Here is a 13,032-nt window from a genome sequence, read left to right as displayed (position 1 = left end):
TGACATACAGTCCGTATCTCTCAGACCGTTTAGAAAATTCTGGCTCAAAATTCCGTTTAGAATTCTGCCTGAACGACGTTTGCCGCGTTTTTCGCTCACACACATTGAGCGCCACGGGCAAAAACGCGGCAAAATAAGCTTTCTCTGCCTCCCATTGATGTCAACGGGAGGTCAGAGGCATAAACGCCCGAAGATAGGGCATGTCGCTTCTTCTCCTCGCAAGTGTTTTTTACCGCTCGCGGGGAAAAAAAACGCATCCGCCTGCCATTGAACTCAATGGGAGGCATTTTCGGCAGTTTTTTGGCGTGTTTTCCGACGCGGCTTTCGTGTAAAAAAACTCATTGTGAACTGGGCCTTAGAGAAATGTGGCAGCTTTCATAAAAAACAGTGCCACACCTGTCCATGGGTTGTCTGGTATTGCAGCTAAACTCCACATAAGTGAATGGGGCATAACTGCAATACCACGAACATGTGGACAGGCGTCGTGCTCTTTTTGGAAGAAAACAGCCATGTTTATCTAATCCTAATCCTTCAATAGGACATGCATACATGCAAATTGTAGAATTTACTACTCAGTATTTGTTCAGAATAGATTTTCTTTGCTCATACCCTATGATTGCAAGAAACTCTTACACTCAAGTCAAACATGTTATAACTGAGAAGTAATATTGGACATATGATGTAACATTACCATGAACAGTAACAGATTTGTTAGGAAGACCTTAGATGAACTTGCACAGTATTTTCTTACAGCAGATTTAGATTGATATGCTTTAAAAATCAAGAGTTGAATAAATAAAATTCCTGAAGACTGGCATATAATTCGGAAATCTTAGCGGTCTGACATTTAATAAAATAGTCTCAAGATGTATCTGGCAGAAAAGCAAAAATAAATTAGTGATAAACTGTGAACTGAATTGGATGGCTGAATTGATGGGATTGGCCCTCGTGTGACATATTGAGATGGTGTGCCTCATTGTAGTGGTATGGTATGTGCTCCATCAATTCCTACTCGAGTTAATACATCTGGGGGGGGGGGGATTTATTAAGACTAGCGTTTTGAACGCCAGTCTTAATATAAAGAGAAATGGAGTAAAATGCACCTAATATATTGAAGAGCACCTGTCACTAGGTCATAAGTTGGACCATTTAACTAACCAGAATTGCGCTGTCTCCCTGATTCCAGCGCTTGTATTTTGACCCCTCAGAGGCAGGGAGGCTAGCTCCACCCTGTTGGCTAACTACAGCAAATTAGCCTATAGGGAGTCAACACATCAGTGGGTCATATCTCTGGAACGGGGGGGGGGGGGGGGGGGGCGGGCAGGGGAGCTCCAGAAAAAAAACCAAAAAAAACAGTGCTCGAATCAGGGAGACAACGCATAGAAAAGTTAATGCATTCCCCTATTGGTGTCTTATATCAAATAGAATATTAAAATATAGAGTGGAAAGGGAAACTATGGTAACACCAAGAGTAATCAATGTGTTAAAATAATGTCTTTATATTTCACATGTAGGAGAAAGTCCAAAATAGATAGAAAGTTTCTAAATGTGTCACAGCCATTAAACTGGAGTAAGGGTATATTCACACTTCGCAGACATAAAGTAGTTTAAAGTCAGAATTTAGTTATGAAAGTGGAGCACAGAAAGCAGGTCTGAGTAGCACGGGCCATTTTTCAATACGGTTTTGGGTGATCGTCTCCAAGAGGTTTCACTGTATATGGCCAATTTGATGTCTTGGGTAGAAATCCTCTATAAGCACTACCATCAATTTACCCAAACCCATTGACTAGATCTAGGAACCTGAAATCTTGAGGAATGTATAGTTAGGATTCATAATGGAAAACTACTTTAGCTGTGCCTGAAGAATGGACACAAAAGGGGAATAAGCTGGTCTTCTAAAAATGTACTTATGTCAAGGGTTTTCTGCTCAGCAGCAGTTAACAGCAAAGACTCAAGTTTTGATGTCATGTATACGGTTTGTCCACTATAATGCCCTGTTCACACAGAGTTTTTTGGTGCCGATTTTGTGGAAACCACATCGGAATAAGCGCCAAAAAATGGCTGAAATCGCACCCCATTGATTTCAATGGGAGGCAGAGGCTTTTTTTTCCCGGGAGGCTTTTAGCCACTCACAGGAAAAAAAAATGGGAAGGATTTGCTGCGGTTCCGCCTCTGACCTCCCATTGAAATCAATAAGGCAGAAAAAAAACCTGCTGCGCACGTTTCCGTGAGTTTTTCGCAGTGTTTTTTTTGGGCTGCGGTCCTTGCATAAGCGGCAAATGCCGTGGGCGGAAAAAGTAGCGAAAACCGTGGCAAAAAAGCACAGGCAGGTTAAAATATACCCCAAAATTCCTAAATGAATTCTGAGGCTGATTTTTTCTGCCTGCAAAAAAACTGTGTGAACAGGGACTAAAAGTGTAAAATAATGACCTGTTTTCCACACCCGAGAAAGTGTTCCGGCATGCCTGTACAGCACAATACAATCTATTACACAGCTATCTTTCTGTTCATCACGCCTACAATGTATGAAAACACCACATTTCCTGGGCGGACTAATCATACAAAAAAAATTACATAATAAGTAACCTGATTAAACCTGGTATGTGAATATGAATCATATTCACTTCTAATGTATGAAATAAGGAGTTAATTGAATGCATTACCTTGTGATAAAGTCTGGCAGCCAGCCCACGCTGTAGCACCCTCTCCCGAAAATTGACAGCTTTTAAAAAGAATGTCAAATTGCTGATTTTATCTGAACTGATTGCCAAGATACTGGAAAAAAAACAACAGTTGTGTATTGTTAGTATGCACTAACCAACAAAAAAAAGAAGGCTATTTACAAAAAAAAAAAGGTAAAGCTACGTGCATATTACTAATCTACTAACACCCAGCATTAGTCCAACAATCTACTCAACCTACCATGTAAGAATATAGACATTAAAAATCTAATTCAGACTTGGGGTATGTTCACACGTAGTGTTTTCAGGAGTATTTCGGGGCATTTACGCCTCGAAAAACGCCTGAAATAACGGAAGCAGAATGCCTACAAACATCTGCCCATTGATTTCAACATTTGTTCCGCCGAGACGCATTTTTAGGCCTCATTTTCTAAAAACGGCACATAAAAAAACGTCCGTGAAAAAGAAGTGCATGTCACTTCTTGAGCCGTTTTTGGAGCAGTTTTTCATTGACTCTATAGGAAATCAGCTCCAAAAATGGCCATAAAAAACGCGACTTTCATTAAAAAACGTCTGAAAATCAGGGGCGGTTTTCCCTTGAAAACAGCTCTGTATTTTCAGCCATTTTTGAGTTTGCGTGTGAACATAGCCTCATAGATGATTAAAAGTAAAGCATATCATTTATCTTAAAGGGGTTGTCCACTAGCGGACAACTGATGACCTATCCACTAGATAGTTCATCACTATATGATCAGTGGGGGTCTGACACCCGGACCCCGCACCAATCAGCAGCTCCGGCTGCCTGCAGGCACCGGATGTCACTACACAGTATGAAATGCTGGAGGCAGTTGGCTCCACACATTGCATAGCGGCCGTGCTGCAGAACTGTAGCTCTGCTCCTATTCACTTGAATCGAAGCAGAGCGGCAGTACTGCAGCTCGGCCGCTATTCTGTGACCGGAGCCATCTGCTTTCCGGCATCAGACCCCCACAGATCATATACTGATGACCTATCTGGTGGATATGACGCTTTTTTATTTACAAGACATTTCATTACACATGTGAAAAAGAAACGCGCCATATGCACCAATGCTGCGTTTTCATATTAACCCCTTCCCTTCGCAGCCATTTTTCGGATTTTCACTTTTGTTTTTCCTCCCAACCTTCCAAAAGCAATAACTCTTTTATTTTTCCATCAATATTGCCGTATGAAGGCTTGTTTTTTGCGGGACGAGTTGTAGATTTTCACAGCATCAATTTTTATTTTTTTTATAAATTCTTTTATTTTCGATTTTCTCCAAACAAAACACGGTAATGCAAGTAATGCAAGCATCTGCAGTACACATCGGCTCGCAAGCCAGTATAAGTGTTCACATTGAATGCAAGGCGAACAATAAGGAATATCTTATACTATAATTGAGACAAACCCCTATGCATCCTGGACCCGCAGCCATGCACAGTGGCCCGTGGGTAAACATATCAGAAAGGGAGAATAAAGAAAGAAAAGAGGAATGACAGAGAGGGAAGGGAGGGAAGAGAACTAGCAGTGTCCCATAAGCTTCAGAAACCTATTCAAGAGGCCACGATGTTCCTGAACTCCGCGGAAGATTGGAATCTGACCCAGTGATCCCAAGTCTTAGGGAACTTGGCATGGGTGTCTCTCATGGATGGCGTGAGATTCTCCATTCTCATGATCTACTGTATCTTACTAAACCACATGTTGATCGATGGAGGGCAAGTTTGTCTCCACAGCGCAGGGATACATGCTCTAGCTACATTCACCAGGTGGCGAACCACAGAACGGCAGTACATGGGTAACGGAGCCTCGCACAGATGGAGCAAGAAGAAGGCCGGCGTACGCGGGAGTTGGAAATCCGTGAATTTGGAGGAGATACGCCACACCTCTGACCAAAAATCAAAAATCTGTCAGCAGCGGGGACTCCCAGAAGATAAGTAAAATCGTGCCCACCTGGTCTCCACATCGCCAACACAGCGGCGAGACCACCGGAATCATTGCATGCAATCTGGAAGGCACTCTATACCATCGCGATAAGTTCTTAAATACCGCCTCCTGAAATCTGCTAGCCATGGATGATTTACAGTATTCTTTTTAGTACCTTATAATGTAGTGGGAAATGAGCAAAAAAATATATGTGGGGTGGAATAGGAAAAAAACAGCAATTCCTCAACCTTTTGGGTGGTTTTGTTTTTACGGCGTTCACCGCATGGTAAAAATGGCACGTTAACTTTATTCTGCGGGTCAATACAATTACAGCGATACCAAATTTATATAGTTTTGTTTATGTTTTACTACTTTTACTTTGAGTTTTGTCGCCACATTCTGAGAGCCATAACGTTTTTATTTTTCTGTTGATTTAGCCGTGTGAGGGCTTATTTTTCGCGGGGCAAGCTGCAGTTTATAATGGTACCATTTTGGGGTACATGAGACTTGTTGATCACTTTTTATTTCATTTTTTGTGGGAGAAGAAGGGACCAATAAACAGCAATTCTGATGGTTTTAATTTTTTACGGCGTTCACCGTGCGGACTAAATAATGATATATTGTAATAGTTCAGACTTTTACGGACGCGTCGATACCAGTTATGTTAGCTTTTGATTTTTTTTACATTGTGCTTGAGGGAAAATTGGAAAAGGTTTTTTTTTTTAGCTTTTAATTTTTTTCTTTTTTTTTCTTTGTTAAAAAAAACGTTATTTTACTGTTTTTTACTTGTCCCCCTAGGGGACTTTAACCAGCGATCGTTGGATCGCTTGCACGATATACTGCAATACTAATGTATTGCAGTGTATCGCGATTCTGACAGTCTCCTATGAAGCTTCATAGGAGTACAAAGATGGTGGACCTGGGGGACTTAGTCAGGCCCCCAGGCAGCCGTGCCAAACAACGGCTCCCCCCCGATCTCGCCGCGTGGGGGTGGGGACGTTACAGGGGGTCGCCCCCCTGTTTTTAGTAATTTAAATGCCGCGATCGCTATTAAATGCGGCATTTAACGGGTTACCCGGAAGTGTGGGCTTTAACACAGCCGACACACTCGCTCTATGGAGCGGTCTCAGCCCGTGAGCCCGCTCCATATTCCCCCACCCGGCATGTGCCGTATATATATATATATATATATATATATATACACACACGGCGGATGTCGGGAAGGGGTTAAAGTTAATGGGAAGGTTTTTGGCAGACCTTAACGTGTATTTTGGCGAGTAAAACGCACCAAAATACATTTAAAAAAAACAAAAAACAAACTTGCGTGAACAGAGCCTGAAACTTATGCTCATTTTAGGCTTAGGAGTCCAGTGGGCAGTCCTAATCACTGATTGAGTGTGAAAACAGAGCTGTCATTCAGCGGAGGCTGTCCTTCATTGAGTAGGACCACCCACTGGACTCCTAAGCCCAGAATGAGCAGATGTTTAAATGAATAAATTATAAGTACTGAATCTCTTGTTACAAAAATATATAGAAATCTTCTCACCTGCCCCTGCTATATAACATGCTACCCGAAGATTGGACTTCATTTTAAACATGATTTCCTTTTAATGTAGCTCCCAGTAAGTTGTTTGATATTAAAGGCTCAGTGACCCCAGAGGCATAGTGCAGTTTTATAGCGGTTGGTACTGGCGAGGAACAACATTACGGCAGTGGTCAAGACAACATGGGATATTCTAAAAGGTACACAGTTCAGGTGAGGACATGACTGATTATAAATCTGTGCCTGAAAAAAATGTCTATTATGGCCACACACCCACAGAGTACAACTTCCCCTCTTACAGAATGAGAATAACTTTCTGTCCTCAGGTGGAACTGCTGTACAACATTTCAAGGTATTTGCTGGAACATGGCCAATACAAGTGTTGTGTTACAATATAACGCAATGTCATTCATACATAATGACTCTGCATTCAGTCAGCTGAGCAGTATCTATGGTGGATCTCAATTAAATTCAGAAATGTATACATTTCTACCTATAATAAAAAATGAAAACACGAGCAAATATAAATCTTGGGATTTTCTTATTCCCTTAAGTTTTTGACAATTCTGCTCAGCCATTTTTTTTGTCAGATTTGTTTATTCTATGTTTTCCAAAGGTGACAATATTCATCACAGTTATTTTAGGGGTTGTCACTTATTTTTTTCCTTTGCTTGCCCTTTCTATTTACTACATTGCTTGGTAAATGAACGATTCAGGAGCATAGGAGAAGCATCTGACGATACTAAAAGGAGCTGTAATGGCTAGCATCTCCTCTTGTCACTTAGGGCCTGTTCTAATTAGCGTTGCCCTTCAGTTGGGGTGTTACGTCCTAGGTTTCTGTCAGGTTAACCCCTCAACGGAAAGGAAAACGGAAACCTTAGCTTCCGTTTCCCTCACCATTGATCTCAATGGTGACGGAAACGTTGTTAATGGTTTCTGTTGGTCACTGTTGTGACAGTGTTCCGTTGTTTTGACGGAATCAATAGCGCAGTCGACTGACTGAAACCTCCAACAGAACCCCTCAATGGAAGGGCAACGCTGCTGTGAACAGGCCCTTATAAAACAGAAAAGGTAACAAACAGTAATAAAGACACAAAACATAACTTCAGAATAAACACTCAACATCTCAATGGTTTCCATTTATCAGTGTTTTTTCTTTTAGTTGGGAATGCTCCTTAAAGGGGTTTTCCCATGAGAGACATTTATGACATATCCACAGGATGTCATAAATGTCAGACAGATGCAGATCCCACCTCTGGGACCCGCATCTATCTCTAGAACGGGGGGCCCCTAACCCCCTTTCTAGCTTGGTCTCATCTCGCTGCCTCCCGGCCACTTCCTGGTTATATGGTCGGGAGTTAAGAAAACAGCGGAGCTCACTGAGCTACCCCGTTTCCATAAGTTCCCTAGTAGTGAACGGCAGTTCCGGAAGCAGCGTAGCATGCAAGCTACGCTGTGTCCGTAAATAACATTCAGTTTTATGGGACTCTGAAAATAAGCTACACTGCAAGCTACAAGCAACAAGCTCAGCAAGCTACACTGTTTTTGTTGCTCACGACTATATAACCTTTTTCATTGTCGGAACTCACCAGATTCAGCCGCAACACAGAGCGACAGAACGGGGTTTTAGGGGGCCCCGTTCTGGAGATAGGTGCGAGTCATATAGGTGAGACCCGCATCTATCTGACATTTAGGATATATCCTGTGGATATGTCATAAGTCTCTCATGGGAAAACCCCTATAACGTCAGCTTTCTAGTATATGTCTGAATGTCTTATAGATTCCACTTGGTGTTAAAATTGTTCTGCAGGAATATTGGCCCATGCGGATAGTATAGCTCCTCACAGTTTCAGCTAAAGTGTCCTTCTGCCATAGGATAAACAGCTGCTATGAAGGGAGAACTTGGTTGGTCACAATGCTTAGGTGAGACATACTATTCAACCATCCATCCACAGGTATCAGAGGATTCAGGGTGTGCCAAGAAAACATTCCCCACATCATTACTCCACCATCCTGAACTGTTGACACCTGACAGGAAGGAGACATCGATTCATGCTGCTTGTGCCAAATTCGAACCCTCTCTTCAGCATGGTACAACAGAAATCGGAATAAATCTGACTAGGCAATATTTTTGTACTGTTCAGTGATAAAATGTTGTGCTCTTTTGCCCACTGAAGTATTGTCCGTCTCTTTCCCTTAGACCGCAATTGAACTGGTTGTCTGCCGTTCTAGCCCATCCGTGCGAAGAAATGACAAGTTGTGCATTCAGACACCTTAGTTGGAGCACTAGCTTTGTATTCGGTTGTAATGTGCCCGATGTCCTCCTCAGACTCTTTTCAATCCCCTTTCGCTGGATGTTTTCCTCAATCACACCATTCTCGGTTTACTCTTGACACTGCTAAACAAAATACCCCACAAGGTTGGCAGTTTTTGAAATACTGGTCCTGTCTAGTCTAGTACCGATGACCATGTCTCATTCGAAGGCGCTCAGGTCACTCGATATTCCCATTTTAATGTGGATTCAGGGGGTCTGAGGTCTGCATTAATTTCCGGGTCTGGGGTCTGAATTTAGTTAGGGGTCTGGTATGGGGTCTGAATTCATTGAGGGGTCGGAACTAATGTAGTGGTCTGGGGCCTGAATTAATTTAGGAATCTGGTCTGTAATCTGAATTTATTTAGGGGTCTGGTCTAGCATCTGATCTGGAGTTTTACGCCTCCCTGCATTTTATACTTGTGGCTGAGTGGCGTGTGTGTGTGTGTGTGTGTGTGTGTGTGTGTGTGTGTAATACAATAGTTTGTGTTGCTCCAACTCCCAGTGTGCTCTGATCTGTTGTTATGTTGGGAGTTGTAATTTTACAGGAATTGTGTGGTCAGCTGACAAGTGAGGCAGAGTCAAAAGTTTGCTATGGGGCTTAGCATTTTCTAATTACATCCCCGCTTTGAATTGTATCTGCATCCTCAGGCACTACTATTTTGGTAGTGTAGTATTTGTAGGCTTTGCAAAGCACTGTAGGTACAGTAATGGGGGCACCATAAGTAGCAGCAAGCACAGCATTGGTGGTAGAAGCAGGATGGCAGGGGGTCAAGAAACGTCATTCCAGGAGGCCAGCCTGGACGAAGTAACACAGAATACTGGGTAAGATTTATTATTTTTTCTGAGGTGTGTTTTTTGTGGCGGAATCGCTGCTTTTCCACCACAAAAAAAAACATGCAACTTCTGCGGGTTTTACCTCCCATTGAATTTAATAGGGAAAATTCCTGAGCGTTATTACAGCTCAGCATTTATGTTCAATTCAGATTTGTTCAATTCTCATCCACTTTGCTGCTACTGTATTAAGCGGTGGATTTTCTGCAACAAATTCAGTTTTGGAAAATAGCTACCTTGCTTACACAGGGCAATGATCGTGAACGAGCGTTTGTACAAACGCTTGTTCGCCTGACCATTGGCACGTTTAAATGGACCTTTACTTTCAACTTATTTTATATGTCATTAAACGTTGGGAAATGTTTATAAGAAAATGAGAGTTACACATGTAGGCACATGTAAACATACCTCTAAAGAAAAGACTCTGCATTAAGAGATAACCAAGTATGCTACGAATACACAAAGCTAATTTTACAGCTAATACAATGTTTCAAGCATATACAAGTAAAAAAAAACAAACAGAAAAACAAAAGATTTTCCATAAACAGAATAGACTGAGATTGGGGGGAAAAAAACTTCTAGTAAAGGCCTATTTACACTGCGCGATTAGTCATAATTCGCTTTTCTTCAAATTATCAAAATGATAATTGACTAGTGGGAATAGAACAGGCCAATCATAAAACGTGTTTATCGCGGAGCTTCGATCGAAAAAATAATTGTTAACAGTGACATAATTGGTAAATGTAAATACCACTACTCGTAATGGCACTTATACAAGGCATTGCTGAAATGTCACTAGGCAACAATGAGAAGTCCCCCTCCCCACCAGTTGTGAGGATCCTACTGAGGAAAATGTCTGTCAGACCCTCGCCCACAATTTGTCAAACCATCAAATCGTTTTAATAAATTTTTTTAATTGCAGTGTCTAAATTGGTCTACAAGTGACAATTAAAATGTGGAATTTGTCTGCCTGGAAACGGATGATCCAGAAGAGGCAAACCGATTTTAAAATCAGCACTCAGAGACTAAGCAATAGAACAAAAGTGTCTGCATAACTATTTGCAGTGCTGTACCCAGTACTCTGAGATAGCCAAGCGAAGAAGACTGGAAGAACATAAGAAGGAATGGGACTGCAATGTGCCGTCTAAGGAAGGGACAACAATAGCTAGAGATTCGGAATGTCCGAGTTCTAACCCGGGGTGGGGGGGCTGTTATGGGAAGGGCACCAGGGACCCCTTAATTCCTATGACATGTTATACACAGTCGAGTCGATTATGACCACCAGCTAATATCCAGAGTAACCGCCATGTGCAGCAAGGACAGCAGCTAGACGTACTGTGACTCAATAAGGTGATGGTAGGTTGTCTCCGGTATCTGGAGCCATGCTGACTGCAGTGAATCCCACATTTACTGGAGGTTGCGGATCCATAGAACGAACAAGACGATCGAGGTGGTCCCACAGATGCTCAATTGTGTTTAAGTCTGGCAAATTACGGGGCCGGGGAAGTACTTGGAAGTCTTGGTCGTGCTCTTCCAACCGCTGTCGGACACTTCTAGCCGTGTGACATGTGGCATTGTCTTGCTAGAAGATTCCATCTGCCCCAGGGAAGTCAAACAGTGCGTATGGATGGACATGAACTGCAACGATGGATTAATTCCCAAATCGGTTCAGAGTGTCTTCCACATGGATAAGTGGGCCCAGAGAATGGCATGAAAAAAAATCCCCACAGCATAATGCTGCCACCACCAGCTTGTGTTCTTCCAGCAATGGTTGCAGGGTGCTTGTTCACGGATGTTTCTCGCCTCACACGCCAACGTCCATCCATTCGATGAAGCAAAAAATTTAACTCATCGGAGAAGGCAACTCTTTGCCAATCATCGGTGGTCCAATTCCAATGCTGCCGTGCAAATTGAAGCCTTTTTTTTTCCGATGCACTTTTGTTAGCATAGGAGCAGTGACCATCCATCTGCTTCGGAGCCCCATACACCATAGGGTTCACTGATTTGCTGTTTTAGACACACGTCTGGTAGCCCCCCTGGTTGATTTTCAAGGTGAGCTGCTCCATTGTAGCGTGTCATTCGGCTCTCAAGCACCTTCGTAGCACCTTTATAGACTTCACCTCTCACATCAATGTCACGTGGTGCTCCGTAGTATCCACATCGGTTATTCCCAATGGTGCCATTTGTCCACTCACGATACACTTTCACCACAGCAGCAGGTGAAGAGTTCACAAACTGCTCTGTTTGGGAAATACCACCGCCCTTGGCCCGAAAGTCAATAATCATTCCTTTTTGCAACTCTGATAAATCGCCCCTTTTACCCATGGCAACAACGAGTGATGTGTTCAGACAGCCTATCGTACACCTTATATACCCACCAAGCCAGCCCACAACACATCACTTCCTTCACGGGCTACGCGCAGCGGACATCAAATGTAGGAGGTGGTCATAATAATGTGACTTGACTGTGTAAGTTTTATAAAATCTATAGCTTTACAGTCGGAATATTAAATAGCATTCACCCGTGATGAACTGGTGTCTAACATGTTCATTAAAGGAGTTGTCCGAAATACCATCATATTTTCAAAAACCCCTTTAATGCATGTAATTTATAAATGTAAATACATTTGTAATATACTTACATTTTCCAAAGTAGCCCAGTTTCCAGATCCTGCCGTGGGGAACTTGACTGGTGACGGCACTCTCTCCTCTGGCTCTGCCGCTTAGTTGATCTTGAATTCTTTGCCGGGTATACGACACGTCACTTGTGACGTGGTGTATATCGGCTTGTTCTGTTGTAACGCGCATGCGCGGCCCCTGCTGTTATCTCGAGAACAGCAGTGACAGCGCACGCGCGTTACGGGCTGTGAAGCAGAACAAGCCGATATACACCACGTGACAAGTGACCTGTCGTATACCCGGCAAAGAATTCAAGATCAACAAAGCGGCAGAGCCAGTGCAGAGAGTGACGTCACCAGTCAAGTTCCCCACGGCAGGATATGGAAACGGGGCCACTTTGGATAATGTAAGTATATTACAAATGTATTTACATTTATAAATTACATGCATTAAAGGTTTTTTTGAAAATATGATGGTATCTCGGACAACCCCTTTAACTTTATTAACCCCTTAACGACCGCCCACCGTCTTTTGACGTCAGGCGGTGCAGGTACTCAGTCTACAGCGACGCCTTTTCGTAGAGGGGGTTTAGCGGCACCCTGATTAAGTCTGCACTAAAAACCGGCTGTAAGTATCAGGTCCGGTTCTTAGTGCAGCCATCAGGACCGTCCGATTTCCTCGTAGCATCATGTGACCACTGTGACAGCCAATCACAGCGGTCACATGCGATTACTGTGTACAGAGCCGGCGGGGAGTGTCTAAATGACAGCTCCTGCTCTAAGAAATAGCTGTTGCTACCAGCTCTGTTCTTAGAGCAGTGATCAGGAGCCAATAGTATTGGTTCCTGATCTTTTGTGTTCACTATGAGATCCAATCATAGTGATCACTACAGTAAAATAAAAGTAAAAAAACATGTATCTGTTTCTCCTCACTTTGTTCTAGCTGTGGAGAGAAACAGATACAAGTGTGTCAGTGTCCCCTCACAAAATCACTTGTTCCTCACACACAGTTTAAAAAAAATTTTTTTCCAGTATTTTATAGTATATACATATATATATATATATATAAATATAAGTATATTTACTGTATATACGAAGAATCGT

General features: G+C 42.6%; 1 protein-coding gene across 1 annotated transcript in view; it reads right to left on the bottom strand.

The window, feature by feature from the left end:
• Window positions 1-13,032, bottom strand: part of ACOXL (acyl-CoA oxidase like) — a 424,164-nt gene that overhangs the window by 130,461 nt on the left and 280,671 nt on the right. The window contains exon 15 of the mRNA XM_075864464.1: window positions 2,664-2,775. Within this exon, the coding sequence (XP_075720579.1) occupies window positions 2,664-2,775 (112 nt within the window). The remainder of the gene's footprint in view (window positions 1-2,663; window positions 2,776-13,032) is intronic.

Source organism: Rhinoderma darwinii, chromosome 4 (genome assembly GCF_050947455.1).
Source record: "Rhinoderma darwinii isolate aRhiDar2 chromosome 4, aRhiDar2.hap1, whole genome shotgun sequence".
Taxonomy (NCBI): domain Eukaryota; kingdom Metazoa; phylum Chordata; class Amphibia; order Anura; family Rhinodermatidae; genus Rhinoderma; species Rhinoderma darwinii.
Note: the sequence above shows the minus strand (reverse complement) of the source record. Positions and strands in the feature narration are given on the sequence as shown.